Below are 19,659 nucleotides of genomic sequence, written 5' to 3'. Positions count from 1 at the left end.
CCCGGCTTTTAATCAGGCTTTGCCGAGCTGTCCAGGAGACGTACAGTCCTTCATGGAGTTGGACTCTCTTAAAGCGAGCTAAACAAATCTTATTTTATGTGTACGATGTTTACTCTTTAACAGTTATGACAGCCTAATTGGTTCGTTAAAACCTTATTGCCACCCGTTTGCAGGGACTCTTGGTGCACTTTGATTCTGCCTTTACACTGAATCATCAGATTATCCCCAGTTTTATCCCAAGGCTTCTCAGCAAGTCTGCTGACTGTAAAACTGTAATTCACGCCTCCGTGCGGCTTGTTTCGATCACTGTAATTCTGTGAACGTTGGTCGGTGATCTGTCGTCACATCTGAACCTGCCCTCTGACTGGACTTGTCCTCCGCCACTGGATTTCCCTCCATTTCTGCATCCAGTTTTATCATTTTGATGGGTTTTAATGGCATGTTGCCACTCGTTCAGACCCTCATACTCAAGCCTGAGTGCCGAGGTCTACAAACCATTTGCCTCAAGACGAAAAAGTTGGAAGCAGATCTCGACGTTTCCTCGTCTCATCGCAGAGAGTCCGCTGGGTGCGGATGCTGCGCTATCGCGACTGAGCTCGCTGCGCCGTGGGAAGACGGGACGGAGGAGAAGAAAACAACAAGGAATTGATGAAGAAATGCAACGAGAGCAGAGGCTGGAAAGCTTCGACTTTGCTCAGCATGATGGGAGAGAAAAGAGGAAAAGTCATTAAGGTGTTAAAATGGCGCCAGGTAAAGAGGGCAGATCTGTGGGCTCCTGGTGGGGCGTGGTGATGGGGGACTTTACAAATCAATCTACGAAAAGAACATAATGCACCTCTATGAACAGGTTAAATGACAGCACTGATCCCAGAGCCCAGGAGCAACTTTAAACACCAGGGGAATCATTTAGAAAGGTAACAGATACATTTTAACTCACTTTTATGGACTAAGAAAGGAATGTGTCCACAGCAGGATCCGGAGTGTGTTACATAACACACTTACATAACATCTCAGAAGAGTGTGAGATTCAGCTGTGCTCTTGGTCCAAAAGTCTTCAGGTCCAAAAAGGAACACATGAGGTGTCTTGCAGTAAAAAAAAAAAAAAAAAAGTACTTTATAATATTTTATAATCAACTCAGGACGTAGTGAGTGCTTGGAAAGCCTCCAGCTTTGCCGCCTGACTGCGTGATGACTTTACTACGTGTGGCCGCGGACCGTCACCGTGACCCGTCACAGTCAGCATTCTCGCTCACGCCGGAAGGGTCAAAGGTCGCGACTCCTGGAGCATTCCAGGAGAGACGAGGTGGCTCCCTGAAGGAATGGACGAGGCTGCAGCTTGTCTGCTTCGACCTGCCTCCTTCACTGTGCAGCTAAAACATCACACACACACACACACACGAGTCACAGTCCACATCTACTGTTTGTGTTTCCTAAAGTCTCCATGAAGAACTTCTGTCCAACTGAGACTGAAAAACTGAACTAAGTGCTGCACGAGCTGACGACACTCATCACAGAAAATGTCACGTAGTAAGGAGTAATAATGATTAATATTATCAGAAACAGGCCTGTACTAGTTTCTAAGGCCATATTTTACTATTGTATATATCATACTGAAACAGAAAACAGAGAAATTCTTTCATGTTGGATTTTAAACCTAAATCAAAAGATATTTTCTACCAATAGCTTATTTAAAGACTTTATAGTTTCACTTTAAGCTCCTTGAAGGATGCAAAATTACCTTGTTTTTGTCCCAGGAGATCCTGGTTTGGAACTAAAAAAGTAGTTGTATCAATATGACACATAAATGCTCTTTTTTCTTGCTATTACATATATCGAAATTGATTTTGAAATTCTCAAAATTTTAGGTTAAAAGATGTTTATTTCTACAAAAGCATTGCAGCACATTCTCACTAGATGTTGGTGTAGCTTGTAGTGCTGCTAAGTTACTTTAACGTACCAGAAGTTCTTTTCTTTATAAAACCATAAGTAGTAAAACAATCTAAAACATTCAATTCTGATAACGGTCTAATTCTTTAGAAATGAAGAATATTATTATCATTTTAACTATAAGTCTTTGCTTTATAAAAAAACTCATCGCTACGTTTTTTTAAATGCATAAAACTAGAGGCATAAACTCTTTAAAGCCATCAGGTCACGTTGCAAGCTTGATGTGCGCTCAGACTTTGCTGAAACAAACACAAAAGTCACAGAAGTTTACATTTTTTAAACATGTCATAATAACTGTGGAAACACTCCTCAGGTGGAGGAGTTCATGTATCTGGGAGTCTTGTTCCTGAGTGATGGTAGGGTGGAGCGGGGGGGTGGATCAATGGATTGGGGCCTCATCTTCAGTAATGAGTCAAAGGCAAAGCTCTTGATTTACTGCTCCATCTACGATCCAACCCTCAGCTACGGTCATGAGGTTTGGATCATGACTGAAAGAATGAGATCCTGGATACAAGCAGCTGAAATGAGCTTCCTTCATAGGGTGGCCGGGCTCAGCCTTAGAGATAAGGAGAGGAGCTCCATCATCTGGGTGGAGATCAGAGTAGAGCTGCTGCTCCTTCTCATCAAAAGGGGCCCGCTGAGGTGGTTCAGGCATCTGATTAGGACGCCTCCCTTTGGAGGTTTTCTTTTCATGTCCCACTGGGAAGAGACCTCGGGGCAGACCCAGAACTCCCTGGAGGGATTATGAATCTTATCCGGCCTGGGAACACCTTGGGTTCCTCCAGGAGGAGCTGGAGAGTGTCTCTGGGGAGAGGGAGGTCTGGGTTTCTCTCCTGGACCTGACGATGGATGGATGGATGGATGGATGGATGGATGGATGGATGGATGGATGGACGGATGGATGGATGGATGGACGGACGGATGGACGGATGGACGGATGGATGGACGGATGGATGGATAGATGCCTAACATGATGGGTAAGATCTCTCTCTCTGTTAATAATTTACCCAGAGTTAAATACCACAGAGTGCCAGAAAAGGATGTCTGTGAGCTGAAAACCGAACAGAAGCTAATTAAAGAAGTTCTCAGACAAAATGGACTAACAGAAAGATACGAGGAACTTGGTTTAATAAACTGTAAGAACGCCTTTATTTCTGATTCTTTGAGGAGGCTACTGCAGTGAAGACTTATGCATTTAAAATGAAACATGAATCACACAACATTTGCATGTTAGACATCATAAAACATTGCAGACAATCACCTCTTTGTTATCTGAAGAAAACAGGAACAACTTTCAGCGACTCCTGATAAAAGCTAGCAGTGTTCGCCTGTTAATATGTTAGAAAACGACAGCTTCTTAAAGTACTGACACGTGATTAAACTTTGAGCTGACTGACTGGAAGGAAACCCAGCATGAGCGGCGTTCAGCCAAACCCTCCGTGTGTCATTTATGAAGCAGCCGGCGCCCCGTCCAGCATTGTTCTGCTGTTTGATCGTTCAGCTGGAAGAGTTAGCGATCGGAATCGAACTCTTGGCACGATTCGGTAATTAGCGCCACAATCGCAGGACGAACTGCTTCGGGGTCGAGTCTCAGCTCCAAAGCCTAAAACAAAAGCTACAAACTGTTGTTATCTTAACTTTGTTGCCGACTTGGCTATATGTGATTGCAGGAAAACACATCTCCATAAAACACCTTCAGACAGCAACAGACCACAAACACTCTGAGACTTAAAACAGCGTTTTAAGTCTCAAATCTTCATTTGAAATGTTACAAAATAAACCCTGCTTTTACACTAGGAATTATTGATGCAATAAAAGATAAAAAACATTTCTTTCTCATCTAACTTCTGGACCACCATCAGGTGTTAGCTGACGCATCCTGGCTCACGTTCATCCATGAATACCTTCAGATGATAACTGAGTACCACTGATGAATCAACAAGTTTGCTATGGTTGAAACGATTCTGACTCGTCTTGACTTTAAAAGAAAATTGCATAGTTAGGTTTCACCTTTCTAACCGAAAAGAAATCTAGTTACTCAGTCAAAATATGTCAGGCGCAAATGCCCCGAAAATCCTCGCAACATTCCTGAAATTTCTTTACAATCAGTCTTTTTCAAGTATCTTAATTATCTCTCCACCTGTCATCCAGCTGAGCGTCATCAGAGCCACCAACAGCAGATCAAAACTGTCTTTTTGTGCTACTTTTTACACCGAAGCGTGACGTGGTTGCAGGGGTGGGTGGGACGTCGGTGAGAGGGACTGCAGACCATCCTGACCTAAAAGAATCATAAAATCTACTTTCTATTCAGACAGAAATGTTCAGCCTGTTTGCATAGTCTGGAAGTGATCGGTGATTAGGAGCCCGCCGGACGCCTGGTGTGGTGACGTCCACGTCCTCCTTTTCCTGCTGCAGAGGGGAGGAGGTGGGGTGGGGTTGATGCGGTCTGGGCTCGGTAAGCTGGTCCTGGATCTGCGTCAGCTCCGAGCAGCGGCCTGGTGGTTTCACTCGGAGAGCAGTGGTTACCTGAAGGACGGGAGCAGCCCGATTAATCAGCAAACCAACAGGAGGTTTACACCCTTATTAAGGATAACAGTGCCTAAATGTGGAAGCCACACCTTTGAAAAAAACAAAAACATGCAAAATATACTTTAAAACAGGCGACTTGACTGGGAATTGTATGCTATTACTTTTGGCATCCATACGTTATTCAACGTGTACAAAATTCACCTAGAGTTGAGGATTTTCTCCATGAACAACATCAGGGTTTTGACAAAACGAGTGAGGAAAACCCAGCCCTGTTTGGAGCCCTGCAGCTCAGACTCCACAGTGAGAACATGGTTCAAAGTCAAAAATGGTCACAGGAAGTTGGACTTTACATGAACTGAACCTGAACCGACATTTTGATATCTTCAGTTATTTTAAGTTTGATCCTTTTTGGAGATTTTTCCACAGAATGTTCTATTTACTCCTGGTATAATGACAATAAAGACCGATCTATTGTATTCTACTGACCCTTGATGATGCCACACACTAACCTTTCGTAAACTCTTCTTACTTCCACAATTTTTTTAGTACACACTCAAATTATACACCACAGCGTAGGTATTTTTGTTTCATTTTAAAAACAGGAAGTGAAGGGTCGTTTTAACTTGTCATATCCGAGACATGAAACACCGTAGAAACACAAGTTCACAGTTCAAGAATTCGTACAATACGACTTGTAGTTTTGTTCCAGGCTTACGTTTTAGTCTGTGTTTCTGTCTGTCTGTCCTTATAGTGCTTTCAGTTGCGTGGTTGCCGTGGCGACCCCGATGAGCCACCGGCAGCAACTTTAACATTTGTTTTAAATGAGATTAATCCAAAGGTCTGCTGGAGTTTTGGGGCAGAAGCTGCACTGCCACCCTTCAACACGTCTTCAGAAACTTTCTGGGTTTTGTTTCAAACTACCGTGAAAAGAAAAGCTGTATTCAACTGTATTCATTAGTATTGTCTCCCTCTTATTTAAACGAAAGCATTTTATTGCAGTGCACTGTATTTAAATAAGCTTTAGATATGTGTGAAAAAGGATTCATTGTCTGGCAACAACCTCCACCTTTAGAATCAGCAGGTTTGCTTCATCTTTATTAGATAACTGTGCCGTTTCCCCATCTAAAGCAGAAATAAATTCTTTTTTAAAAAGTATTACCTCTCTCTCACGGGCAGATTTGGGTTACTGAGGAACGAAAGCTGCTGCTCCAGACTGCACACCCGAAAGGCCAGGTAGCACGATGAGAGGATGAGCAGAATGATGCTGAAGAAAGAGGAAGAGGAGGTAAACGTGAGGATGCAGACATGAGACTCCTCTGCTTAGGTGGACAGAGAGCTGTAATGTCTGTATGTGAACACTGGGAGGCAGTGTTTGACTCTTTGTCACCACATTATGAAACAGCAGGTTCTTTCCTCAAGGGGCCTGAAGAGCACGGAAAGAAATACTGGAGGTAATGTTTAAAAATGATGTTTAATATGCTCTTCTGTTCTCCAAAAGGCCACAGGTTTTAACTATTATTCGGCAGGAAAGTAGATAAATAATATGTAGTTATATTTTGTGCACTTTGTTTGAATTTAAATGATAATTTTGCATACAGCGTCATGCTTTTCACTCCATATGGATGCATTTATTTATCATTTGATCTACTCAAGCTGTTATAAAGCAGCTCTAAATACAAGTATTTGGCATGTTATCACAAAAGCACCTGCTTCATTTCTCTTCTTCCTTTGCTGTCTGAATAATGATCAGTTTACAACTTTTATTTAGCTGATAAAGACCTCATTGTTTGTTTTCTTTACAATGCATTTAATGATGTAACCCTATTTCGTGAATAATTTAACATATCTAAAAAAAAAAATCCTGTTTCAGTGGAAAATGTTTCTTTGGAAAAATACAAATGATGTGTTTTAGCAGCTCTGCTCCCCTGTGTGGAGTCTGACTGGATCACCTCCAATTTATTTCTCCACGTTAACGCTAAGTGTGTGTGTGTGTGTGTGTGTGTGTGTGTGTGTGTGTGTGTGTGTGTGTGTGTGTGTGTGTGTGTGTCAGTGTGTGTGTGTGGAGTTGTGAGTCAGCTGTTGGAGGAGGTGAAGGTGGTCGGGTGTTGGTTTCTGTGTGTCCCTTTGTATACTCACAGCAGGGTGAAGAACTTGAGCAGCTGGTACTCCATCTGGCCCAACTCTGCCACTGGCTCTGATAAAAGACCTCTGTCCGTCTGAAGACCTCGCTCTGAAACACACACACACACACACGTATAATGACATATGGAATATGCTGACTGTGCAGCATATTCCACTTTTAAAACTGCTGCTGACCCACCTGTGTGTAAATCTGAATGAGGTGATTGTAGCTGCAGCCTATAGTGTTTGGGGTGCTTTTATTTTAATATAAAACTTTCCTAGCAACAGGAAAAATAATCACGAAGCATTAAAAATACTCTCTTAGGCTCCTGTAATTGCCTCATTCTGAGCAGTCTTGAAAATGTTTCAGTATGCAGGACGTGGTGACACCTAGTGGTGAATGAGGAGACTGCAGCCAACTGGAAACCCATCACCTTGCTCTGTCTGTCCAATCAGCAACAACGACAGGGAAAAACTAATAATTATCTAACAACAGAAACTTCTTTCTCTTTCAGCTGCTCCCTTTTCAGCGGTCTCCACAGTGAGTCATCCTCCTCCATCTAACTCTGTCTTCTGTGTCCTCTGTCCTCAGTCCAACTCCCTCCATGTCCTCTCTAACTGCATCCATATGTCTCCTCTTTGTCTCTAACATCCTTCTACCAATATCCCCACTGTCCCTCCTCTCCTCATGTCCAAACCATCTCAGTCTGGCCTCTCTAACTTTATCTCCCAGTCCTTCAACCTGTGCTGTACCTCTGATGACCTCAATCCTAATCCTGTCCATCTTTGTCCCTCCCAAGGAGAACCTCAACATCTTCAGCTCTGACACTTCCTGTTCTGTCTCCTGTCTTTTTGTCCAAACGGTGAACTAAAAATAATAAAAAGGGCTTTACTACTAATATTTCCCTAAAAACTGCAAAAAGTCAAGTCTTATTTACCTTTTTATAATATTTTCATACAAATAATCTGACGGTTTGCACTTTGCAAGAGCACCTCAGAAAAAGCAGGAGATTTTAAAGAGATTTAAATACAGATCTTTATGTCAGTGCCAATATAAGAGCACCGCACAGCTTCAGTATTATTGCCTGCTGGCTGACAGGAATAATAGTTTCCTATTAAACGACATAAACTAACACAGTTCATAATTCCATTACTTTTCATCTTGCTGCACTCAGCTGCGAGCTGTAAACATATTTTACACGAGCTGAATAAATATTATACTTTAGGAAAACCGCTGCTGTCTGAAGACATGACGTGAAGCAGATGTTAAGCTGCCCTCAGACATCTTCAGTGGACTCCAACCCCTGATTTAATCACGATTTAATCCCCGTTTGGAGCTTAACGCGCCGTTACAAAAGAGAAGAATCCTAACGGAGATTACGGAGTTTGCTTTTAGTTTCGCCCGAAAAAACACTGAACCCAAACAGGAACAAACACAAGCAGGCAGCTCAGCTGAATGATGCCAGTTTGGTTTGATGGCGGCAAATGTTCACGCCATTGTCGCTGCGCTAATTCTGTCCTCACTGGCTTCCATTTAATGTTATTTACGCCCAACGACGAACTGCTGCCTCCGATCGACTGTTATTGATTAGCACTTCCTCCCTGTCTTTAATCACACATATGCAACACAAGATTTAATTGTTGGCAAGCAGAGCATTTCCTCAAGGTGCTGCTTCTATTTTTTAGTGAGACAGACAACGTGTTTGAAAACTTTATTAACAGTGTGCTGTCATGAAAACACAAGGATAGGTAATTCATTCTAAGAGGGATTATTTGATCGGATGCTAATCAATTCATCTCATCCCACTTTGAAGTTGTTCATCTAATGTTTTTGTTGCTATATCTAACAGCAGATCGACACAAAGCGGATACTATCCGACATCAGGTGAGCGTCTTCTCCCATCATCGCCGCTCCCCTACCTTCCAGCGGCTGCTCTGCCTTGAAGGGCGTGTCCACGGCGCCGAGGCTGCCGGCGGACGTCCCCAGGAGGTCGGGGAGGGAGGAGGACACGGACACCACGGAGGGTTTCCTCCGCCACTTTAACACTGATGGGAATTCGTCGACCGCTGGGAACTCGTCAGCAGTTGGGAACTCGTCCTGTGGCGCAACAGAAAAAGAATAGAAGAAATAAATTAAAAAAATAAATAAATAAATAAAAAGCTGCTCTACAGCAACAAGCTTTGATTCTGAGCCCACCAGCCTGTAAAGCTACTGTGCCTAATTTCACAAGATTTTACTGGAAGCTACAATCATTGAGAAAACAAATTTAGGAGTTGACAAGAAAAATAACTATTATATCCATTTTACAAGACATACAGATGTGCTGATATAAATGTAGATTAAAACGCTACTAATGTCTTTTAAGCAAACAATGATTTGCAGATTATATTAGTTGTTTATTTGTGGTCTACTGATGAAGCTTCTTGTCTGCAAAGCTTTTAGTTTTAAGATAATAGTTTTTATCTACAATTTAAAAGAGCTGAACGCTGAAGCCTTTGAAGAAGCAACGCTGAGGAAATTCTCTTCTGAAATACACGCCTCAGGTTTTTACCTTTTAATACATTATCAGAAACCAAGCAACTTGCTGCAGCTTTTATTGTTGTTTCATTTCTTGGGTCTTAGTCTATAAAAGGCTCGTCATCATACAGTGGCATCGAGAACAAACGTCCTTTTTTACAGGAATAAGAAAAGTTCAGGCGGGGGGGGGTTGGACGGTCAAGGTCAAGCGCGCAAAAAGGACCTAATTAATGCTTCGTACAAAGGCTTTTTTGTTACAAGGCACACACAGAGAGACAAGGTGACTTCAGAGAGCTCTCTGATAGCATCTTGCCGACTCGAGGAATAATTCACTGCCTGGACTGACCCCGTCTCTGAACGAACATCAAGCCAGCCCTCAGGTTTGAAGGGGTCCACGCTTCACACAACATGTTGATAATTGCTTTGATCCTTCCATATTTTTTTTTCTTTTTTAGATTTCATGATAGCTAATGAAAAGTGCTTCTCCTCTTTCAAAGACATTCCGCTCACCAGCGATAAAGTCGGCTCCTCCAGGAACTGTTTCAGGCTCAGGCTCTTCCCATTGACCTGCAGAGAGAGGCGGCCTGTTTTACTGACAGATGTGCCACACAGAGCACGGTGTGTGTGTGTGTGTGTGTGTGTGTGTGTGTGTGGTCACTGACCTGTAGGTGTGTGCAGATTCTGCGGAGGACGTCATATACACTGTCTCTCGACAGCAGGGAGACAAATACATACTGAAGAAATGAAAGACAGGAAGAAAATTCTGTTAATATCTTGGTTTAAATTGACAACATGGGGCTTAAAAACAATTTAAAAAGGTTGATTTAAAACCTGTTAAAGCCTCTGCTCAGTATTGACCAATACATATCAGGTCAGACACATGAAGGCTGAAGGAGTTCTGCTTTATAGCTTTGCAAACATTAAAAATGTGAATGTTTTTAGATAAAAAAGCACCTGCTTCAGTTCGGTGGCAGCGATGCTTTGCTAACGATGTTAGCATGTTATCGATAAACGAATGTCTACAAACACGAACGTTTCTGGGTAAGAAACATTCGTGTTTGGACCAGAGTTACTTCCGGAAATGTTTTTCTTTAAATTTCTGAATCACAGCTCAGTAATAACTCACACAAAGATGATTAAAAATTCCCAGAGCATATATTTTAAGTGTCACCTGACCATAGCCCCATGGATCGCTCATTTTAACACAACTGTGTGCGTTCTGTGTGCGTTATTTCTCCTTCTAGTTTCCTGCCTGGTCCTATAAGCTTCCGGCTGCCACATCTGCACTGCGTCTGTCATTAAATCTCATGATATGTAGCTCCGAGTTTCCTTTGTTCTCTGTCACTCTGTCATTGTTTGCTCCTCTTATTTTGTCTCCCACACCATGTCTTAGTTTGTTTCATGTCTTCCCTGCATCTTGTTGTCAGATGTACAAAAAAAAACCCTGCTGAATATGTGCTTTTAGTTTATTTTGGCACTATGTAAAAACAGTTTTTACTGCTTTCTTATCCATCTGCTTCCCGCCTAAGAGCCCTTGTTTGGTCATCAAGGAGGAAAAAGATTTTTTATCATTCCAGAAACGGACGTCCCAAAGTTTCATTCAAAGCTCTGTCAGACTCTGTGAACCATCTGTTAGCAAGTTAAATGTAAAGCTGATGGCACGACTGTCCAATTAGATAAAAACATCTGTATAAGTGTTGCTTGTTCTAAAGCAGACAGAGGAAAATGTTTTACTCTAAAACCAACTTTGCAGCACAGCTTAGGGTTGCCAGTTTGTATCAGAGCAAATTAAAAGACATTTTGAACAAAAAAAAAAAGACAAGGGACAACAATGGACCACACTATGTTTGGTGAAAACCAACCACAGCGTTTTAGCACCAGCACCTCGTACCCACTGTGAAGCACGGCGGCGGAGGGTTGATGGTTTGGGGTTCGACCTGGACACCTGACGGTCGTGTCTCACTGGGCTCTGATGGTTGGAGACCAGAAGCAAGAAAACAGGCTAATTTTTCCATTGCAGTCTCACAGCATTCTGAGATTTTGTGACCAGACGACCAGCGAGCTGCGCAGCTTCGATTTTTGGAGAAAAAAATAAAAACATATTCGTGTGCACGACTTACAAAACTGCATTCTTGGCCGTGGATGTAATTTACCATTACCACATTGTACCCACCAGCCGTGAGCAGAAACCACAAGTAGAAGGGTCTGAGACACCCGCAGCAGCTTTGCGACAGCTTCCAGGGAAACTTTGTTGCACACTTCAGTTTTTTGAAGATGTTCAAAATCAAAGCAACAGGACCGCAAGCCTCCGCAACTCGGGCGAGCAAACCGAGTAAGCCTGTGAAGGCTCCCTCACAAATGCAGTTTGTCAGCTGGAGCTGCAGCCCAGTGAGACACTACCCTAAAGCTGAAGTGTCAGCCATGTTGCCCTCAGGTATCTCAGGTGTTTTAGGGTCAGATTTGATGTCGTCTGACCGACAGGCTCAAAGGAGGTCACGCAGCAGGACGAAGGTTTCAAACAAGACAGTAAATCTATATAAAAAGAACTAAAGTACAGTAATGGTCAAACCAAAGATCAACAACTGACTGAAATGATGTGATGAGATGAATGAATGTCCGTCGAGCCCAACAAACTGAGGCGACATGTGAGGAAGAGTTCAGGACAAAAGTCAGATATATGAGCTGCTAAAGTTGGATCTATCAGTTATTTTATGTATTTGATTTAGGACGGCTCATTAAAAACAATCTCTGGACAGCAGAGACACCCACGTATGTCCATCCCTGCATGTCAGTGGATGGACATATGTGTTGTGTTGTGTATGTTAACGGATTTGAATATTTCAGGGTTGCTGGAGCCAAAAGAAAAGCTGAAAAATAAATATTTTCTATCTAAATCTGGGTCGAAAAGCATCTTTTTTAAAGACTACTGTCGTGGAAGAAAAAACCTTCACTCTCTTGTGCGATGGCTGGGACTCTGCTCTGCTTCTATCTATAGCATGCTGTTTTTTTTGTTTTTTTTTCCATCCCATCACTGGTGGAAAATACAGCCACACCGTGCTAATCAGAGGCAGCGCTTCAGTTTCGAGTGAGTGCGACTGTACCTTCTGGTTGGTGTCTGTTGTGATGGCCAAGCCATTTGGCACCAGGCCGGCTGTTTTGTGCTTCTTCACCAGCCTCACAGAGACGACAGGAATAGCCACCTGAGCGGAACGACAAAAGGCAGGAAAAAAAATAAAAATAACGCAGCGGACGGGGATAAGATTTCACACCAAAAAAACGAGGAGGACGAGAAAACTGAAAGGCCGTCGTCGTGTAAGACGAGGAAAAGTCCCTACAGAGAGCTGGCAGGTAACCCGAAACGTGTTATCTGAATCAGAATGTGGAGAATGCGGCCTGAATAAGGGACTTACTGTCACCGAAATCTCAGGGGAGGTTCGGTTTCAAGGAAATGAAGGAAAAGGTAGAGTGCACGAAATCAAAGACAAAGATCTCATAGCTGGGTAAAGTGAAAATCTGAGAAAATCTACAGATTTACCCGACTTAATATCAACACAAAGACCTAAAGGATAATCACATGGGGCAGAGTTAGGGTCTGGTAACTTGTAAAGTCAATTGTAATTTGTAAAGTCAGCCAATCAGCTCGTTAGGCTCTGTTCAGGTTTCTGTTCACTAAGCTTCGTACCTTGATGTCTTTGCCGAAGAGGTTGGCGTAGAAACACAGCCAGTTTCTGGAAATGTACAGCCGACCCTGCAGAAGGATGTCTCTGAGGAGAGCGCAGGAGTACACTGAGGAAAGAGAAGGAGAGAGAAAAACCCTGTCAAGAGCTGCGGAGACGATAGGGACGAACCTCTGCCTCGGGTTGAGCATTACGACTTTACAAAATGTGTCCGTGTCCAGGAGGGAAAGACTGGGCGTCTGAAGCAAATGGAAGAACAGAGGAAATTCTGGCTGTTTTATCAAAACTTTACACCTTTTTTTTAAATTAAAATGTCTGCTTGTTGTTCGTTCGTAGCCAACTTACTAATGTTAGCTGCAGTCAGTCTAAAACCATCCTCTTCTTTATGAACAAGGACACAACACTCACGGTCCACGTTTCTATCTGTCAGACTTTGAAACTTTGGGAATTTTTCCCCATAACGAGGGACTTAGAAAATAACTCCTACGGCGGACGGACAGAACTTTCTGCTAACTATCTCCGAACTGAAGTTACAGCAGTTTCTGGATGCCAGAAGCAGAGACGTTGCGTAACGTGTTGCACTTGGATTATGTGTTGAGGATGACTCTCAGCTACTACCACTCCAAACTTTAGCTCAGTGTCTGTAAAACCGACTGAGCTACAGCCCTTTTTGTCCTTGCTAGCTGTTGAGGCCATATTGAATCGAGTTGCCCCCAAAAGTCAATCGGTTGTAGATGTAATTGATTAATTTCGAGAATTTCATTAAATCTTGTCCACTGGTTCATAAGATATTTTGCTAACAGACAGACAAGCCAACATTCCCTCACAGACACAGTCAAAGGCATGATCATGGAGGTCGATAACTATCTCAAAACACAAGCCGCTGGGCAAAATAAGGATCAGGCAAGTCCAAAGCAAACTGTATTTATAATTATTAAGCATCATCAATCTCAATTTATTAGTTTTTTTTGTTTCCCCCTCAGAGGTTAATGAGAACAAGGAGTGAAACTGAGCACAGCTGTAGATTCAGAGTCACAAAGTGATTTGAACTTTTATAGATTTGGAGACAATTAATGTCCCTTACTGAAGCCGAGCTCAGTAATCAAAGTAAACAGAAACATCTTATATGACTTATTTTTTATATGAAACTAATAAAATGAGGTAATAGCCACTTTGAATCAACTGATCAATGCTGCAGCTACAACTGATGACAGAAATCAGGAGTTAAATCAATAAAACTGTATATTGCTAAACACTAAAGCCAGATTTTATTGGTAAGCTCAGCAAACTGACAACAGTAGCTTGGTTTTGGTTCGTGCTTGTGTAAAAGGTTTTAATAGAAAAAAAAGAAACTTATGAAATCGGCCATGACAAAAAGGACGGTACCCCTAACCTAATATGTTGTTGCATAACCTCTCCCAGATGCAACGAGGCAGCCCCAGAGCATGCCCAAGCCTCCTCCGTGTTTCACTGTAGCTACAGGGTTCTTTCATTTTTGGCTCTGTGAACGCAGAGCTGAGGGGACTTGTTGCTAAAAAGCTCCAGTTTTGTCTCATCTGTCCAAAGGATGTTCTCCCAGAAGCTTTGTGGCCTGTCAGTCTCACTTTTTTATAATTTGATGTCCTCCTCTGTTGTCATTCATTAAGTCCAGTTTGGCTCAAACAGACCGATGGTGTGATCTGACACTGATGACCCTTGACCTTTGGAGTTCACCTCTGATCTCTTTTGTTGCTCTGGCCTCTTAGGTTACTGTTCGTATTATCCGTCTCTTCAGTTTTCCTCTTGCACCCACGCTCAGAGAGGTTGTCTCCAGTCCTGTGGACCTTAAACATCTGAATAATCTGAGCAGCTGCAGTCAGAGGAACATCCAGCTGCTTGGAGACGGTCTTATAGTCTTTATCTTTAACATGATGTCAGTCATGTTCTTTCTAAGCTCCTGAGACAACTCTGTCCTCAGCTTTCTGTGCTCCATGTTCAGCGAGGTACACACCATGATACCAAACAGCCCTGTGACTACTTCTCACCCTTTAAACAGGCAGACTGACTGATTACAGGATTGGAGACACCTGTGATGCTGATTACAGGACACACCTGAGTTTAACATGTCCCTGTGAGCAGATTAGTTTCAATCCTTTCTTGGATTATCGTCCTTTTCGGCAAGGCCAGTTTCTTTTTTTTTTTTAAATAATAATGAAGAATCTGGCCTTGCCAAAAAGGACGATAATCCAAGAAAAGATTGAAACTGATCTGATCACAGGGACATGTTAAACTGGGGTGTTTACTGAAAATCAACCAATGAAAGGCACTGGTTGATTTTCAGCAAATTTCTTCTTATTATTACTTTTATCGGTTTCAGGTTATTTCAGTGTCCCTTGTGGCTTTTTTCTTTCTTTAACAAAACGGCACAAACAAATCGATCGATGTCCGTATAAAACAAGCTTCTATTCTAATTACACATGAGTGATTTGACAGAAGAGCTCAACGCAGCACGGAGGTGAAAACCACAGTACCTTTCATGAGGATCTCATCCTTGGGCACGCATGGGAACAGTTTGTGGTACTGCGAGTTGTACTTGCTGACAGTCTGTGCAGAGGGACAGGGCAGAGTCATGAGCAGCTCCTTGGTGGACCGGCCTGCCCGCACAGCGCCAGCTCCACCGGCCCCTCCACCACCACTGCTGCCGCCGCCGCCGCCGGCTCCGCTGGCTCCGCTGGGCGCAGAGACAACCCTCTCCCTCAGGGGACGCGAGTTCTGCACCAGGCTCAGCACGTTGGCACCGTACTCACACACACACTCGCGCACATCCAGGGCCTGGAGCAAACCACTGCAAGATACACACTGTTCCCCTGTCGCTGGTCAGTGCCGGGCGAAAGCTGCTACCTCTAGTCAACACACACACACACACAAACACACACACACTGCAGCCTAACAACAGCAACGCCTCAGCTTACAGCCACTGAGCTCTTCCTCGACTACAAGGCTCTCTTTCTCTGTCTCAAATGCACCTTCAGTGACTCTACACCCTCCCTCCTCTCTTTCCTTTACACACATACACTCTCACCGTTCATCAGTCTGCTCTTTAAAAGAAAAGCCTCCTCTCACACAGGTACTCCTCACTCATCTCACCTGAGGTCCTCTCTCCCCCTCACTCTGTTTACTCTGCCAGCTTCCCTTCATGTTTATTTCTTTGATGACTAAAATTTGTCCTCTTTTTTTAATCTCCTTTTCCTTTTACCTTTTCCTCCCTGAACACACAGCCCATCTCGTTCGTTCCCTCACTTCTCCTCTGCCACGGCTAAAACTCACCTCCAGCTAAGGCTTTCCCCCATTTTTTTCCCCCCTCTTCTGTCCTGCTCTGTATCTCATCTTTCACAGTATTAATATAAACCTGTTCAGTCTGTGTATTCTGTGCCTCTCCTGGTTTTATATCTCTATTTATAGCACACGCCAGGAGAAGCTCCTGTTCTCAGGACTGCACTTAGAGAAAGACAAGAGCAGAAAGCCCCTGAGGTAATCTTCATTTTGGGTCATATTTTGACTCCTTTATTGCTGAAATTGTATCAGAAGATTAGTTTGTTGCCTACTTTTGCTAAAATAATATAATAAGGAGGACCCAGTCTGGCAGTCTTGTTCTAAAAAGTGCTTTTTAAATTCATCATCTTTATCAAGTTGCGAAAGCTGAGTTTTTAACATGCTTTGATTTGAAATAAATCTGGTTAACCTTGAGTCAAAGTGACTGTAATTAATAACCAAAACACACTCACCGAGCCCCTGTAACATTTCTTCACGTCTTCGTAGGACAGGTCCTCGATCAGATGAAACCTGTCATGAAAAGCAATGATATCTTTCAGAAATGTAGAATTAGCACAGATGAAAATTATTTAGTGAAAAGAAAACAGCAGTTTTAAAACGAAACGCCTTAAAGCGTCTCGCCCACGTCAGATCGGTCGGCGCTCGGCGCACGTGTTGTGAATGACTCTCAGCTACTACCACGTCCAGGTTTAGCTCGATATCTGTAAAACTGACTGACTTATAGTCATTTGGGTTGATTCGCTGTGGCGGGCATCTTGAATCAGGTTGACTCCAAAAGTAAAATCAGTTGTTTATCTAGTGGTTACTTTCTGGGAGTTTTAGTAAAATCCGTGCAAACAGACAAAGTTGATGGCAAAGTTCTAATCAAAGGTCTTAAGTGAACATTTAATGCTCATAATATGTGCTGGGGATGACTCTCAGCTACTACCACGCCGAACATTAGCTCAATATGTGTAAAACTGACTGAGTTACAGCCATTTTTGTGTTGGTTACGACTGACTGAGAGTTTCATTTAAGGCTGTCCGGTGGTTCTAGAGATAATTTCGCTCACACATGCACACAGGCAACAAACTTCATCGGCGGTGAGAACTAAACACGGGTACACATAAAAACCAACAAGAGCATCAACACAACTTCATATAAAGCCTGAGCACATGCTTCTATATTACAGTACATTAAACGGTTCGATGGACCGTGTCGAAATGCAGAGACAAAGGCTGTTGCAAAACAACATAATCAAAGATTAAAAGTGAGCAGTTTAAATAGAGGCCGTGCCAGGAGATTATCAGCGTGTTGCTCTTTAGAAAGCACCCACACACAGCAGCAGCATGAGCCTGGCCTCAGGAGGAATATGCAGAGCAGTGCAGCAGATGTCACAGCATCACACTCATATCTGTTGCTAAAGCAGAAACAACAAGGCAACAGATAAAACCCCAGCATCATCGGTCCTGGGAGGAGGATGACACCGGGCTGAACGCTGTCCCAGTTAAGTTGCTTTAAACAAGACAAGCCTGCATGAGCCAATAAAGGCTGAACGGGTGACAGACTTCCCCCCCCCTTTCATCCTGTATCTCTCTGAGAGCGTCGGGTGATTGACGGCGAGCGCGGGGAGGTGTAATGCAGTGCTGATATGAAAACACTTCTGGAGGAGGAGGAGACGCCGATAAAAGTGGAGCTCTGCTAAACTGCAGCTTTCACTTGTAGGGAGACGAAGCGAGTCATACCTGCGTCAAGCGAAGGGCACAGACAACTTAACACAATTCGACATTTTTTATTAAACCGGTATAACACGTCCCTCGCTGTTGCACTCACGGCTCCTTAAAGGGTTCAAAGGGAAAACAAAACTCAAACAAGTAGCAGCCATAGGTAGAAATATAAGGAAAAGCCAGAAAAGTCTCTACTTATATCATAACTGGACTTTTTCTACTTTTATTTAGGCACTTTAGGTTCTTGGACACATATTTTGAATACTTCACATGTGTTTCGTGATAGTTATACACCACCGTGTTTCAGGGAAAATGTAATATTTATGCAGCTTCGTTCAAGTCATAACATTTTTAAAAAAGTCTCATTTGATTTTGACACGTTTTCCTGTGAGGTCAGCATTTTGTTGATTTTCTTTTCTCACGCCTACTTGTATCTGCAGCCGGAAAAACCCCCAAAAAACCTAAAACCAATGATGAATACATGCATTTGAAATGATCTATTACCTAATCATATAATAGTGAAAGTGAATGCCAGATGTATAAATGTTAACCCTGTTGTTTATTATATAAAGTGCATCAGTGATGCAGAAGAAGAACCATTTCAGCAGAAAGTAATGGGTTACAGTCAAACTAAAACTGTCACCTTATTAGCTATAAACTCAGGATGTAATGTAAATACAGCCCACATATTGTAGATCAAGTCACAATATTTATCTTTAAGCCTGGCTGGTAGAATTCTGCAGCATCACGCTCGTCTCCTCCTTGAGCAGCGTTTCTGACATCCTCTGGGTAAGAAGATAGCGTGACCTCTGACCCCGATCAACTCGCCCTGCCTCCGTTGGCTCTTTCCACAGCAGGGCACTCCGGCCTGATGTGGTCATTTGACTGCGACGACAAGACAGCGCTGATTTCTGAGAGCCAAACGCTCAACCGTACGAACCAAAACACTTTTCAGCGAAAAAAGAGAAACTATTACCGTGACGCATTGCGCTCTCAAACTCCAGCCTGGTGTACGAAAGGAAGTGGAATTTGTGTCACGGAAGAAGAAACACGACTGAAATATTGTGTTATAAAGTTAATATGTAGCAGGATGTTGGAGTCTGCAGGGGAAAAGTTGAAAATAAAACTTTTCAAATGCAGAAAGCTGCTGTAAAACAGAAAGAGACTTAAAAAGGAATGAGAAGTCAGTATTTTTTTTAGAAAAAGTTGTGATAATTAACATTTTCATGTCGACAACATTCAGTAGTTTACTAAATATTAAAGGCCTGGCAATTCTTTATAGGAGCGCATATCGCCCGCCACCTTTTGTGCCAGATTTTTAACCTGAAATCTTCTTAGGTAGAGAAATGATAGCAGATCTGTTAGCGCTTTGAGTATCTGTTGTGAACAGGGGTGGAAATTAAAATTTTTTTACCGGCCACTCAAATATTTTACCAGCCACTATTTTTTGTTGTGACAAAAATTAATTTCATATGATGATGATGATGGAGGTGGGTGGTGCCCTACAAGCTGAACAACACCTCTTTCTGGGCACTGCATGGAAAATCTGACGAGGAAGCCCAGATCATCAGAACACCGGCCGTAGGCGCGAATGCACACTGACCGACGTCATTGATTTAGTTTAAAAAAAACATTGTTTAAGTTTCGGTTCTTCCCTCGACTACTCTTGAAAAACAGAAAATAAAATAGCTTCTCATCACAACACCTAATTGGTGTTAGACTGCATGTAATCTGCAGTGGATCGAGTGCATCATATGGGTTTGCAGGGAACTGTTGTAATATTTTTATTATTCAGGTGGTTTTCTCCACCTGAAGTGGTATTTCGCTTTTATCTAAATAACATTCGGGT

General features: G+C 42.7%; 1 protein-coding gene across 4 annotated transcripts in view; it reads right to left on the bottom strand.

Annotated features, from left to right (window-relative positions):
• Positions 1-3,072: 3,072 nt before the first annotated feature.
• Positions 3,073-19,659, bottom strand: part of gramd2aa (GRAM domain containing 2Aa) — a 30,640-nt gene continuing 14,053 nt past the window's right edge. For 2 of the 4 annotated variants that reach the window (XM_037979655.1, XM_017414269.3), the window contains exons 3-12: positions 16,557-16,614; positions 15,303-15,630; positions 12,798-12,901; positions 12,217-12,315; positions 9,778-9,849; positions 9,626-9,682; positions 8,518-8,695; positions 6,613-6,706; positions 5,636-5,740; positions 3,073-4,473 (exon numbers count right to left, since the gene is read on the bottom strand). In XM_037979655.1, coding sequence (XP_037835583.1) covers positions 4,470-4,473; positions 5,636-5,740; positions 6,613-6,706; positions 8,518-8,695; positions 9,626-9,682; positions 9,778-9,849; positions 12,217-12,315; positions 12,798-12,901; positions 15,303-15,630; positions 16,557-16,614 — 1,099 coding nt within the window. In that variant the 3' untranslated portion in view covers positions 3,073-4,469. Of the gene's footprint in view, positions 4,474-5,631; positions 5,741-6,612; positions 6,707-8,517; positions 8,696-9,625; positions 9,683-9,777; positions 9,850-12,216; positions 12,316-12,797; positions 12,902-15,302; positions 15,631-16,556; positions 16,615-19,659 lie in introns of those variants that run through there. The other 2 variants (XM_017414270.3, XM_017414272.3) reach the window with 2 other exon arrangements.

The sequence above is a fragment of the Kryptolebias marmoratus genome, linkage group LG15 (assembly GCF_001649575.2).
Source record: "Kryptolebias marmoratus isolate JLee-2015 linkage group LG15, ASM164957v2, whole genome shotgun sequence".
Classification (NCBI taxonomy): domain Eukaryota; kingdom Metazoa; phylum Chordata; class Actinopteri; order Cyprinodontiformes; family Rivulidae; genus Kryptolebias; species Kryptolebias marmoratus.
Note: the sequence above shows the minus strand (reverse complement) of the source record. Positions and strands in the feature narration are given on the sequence as shown.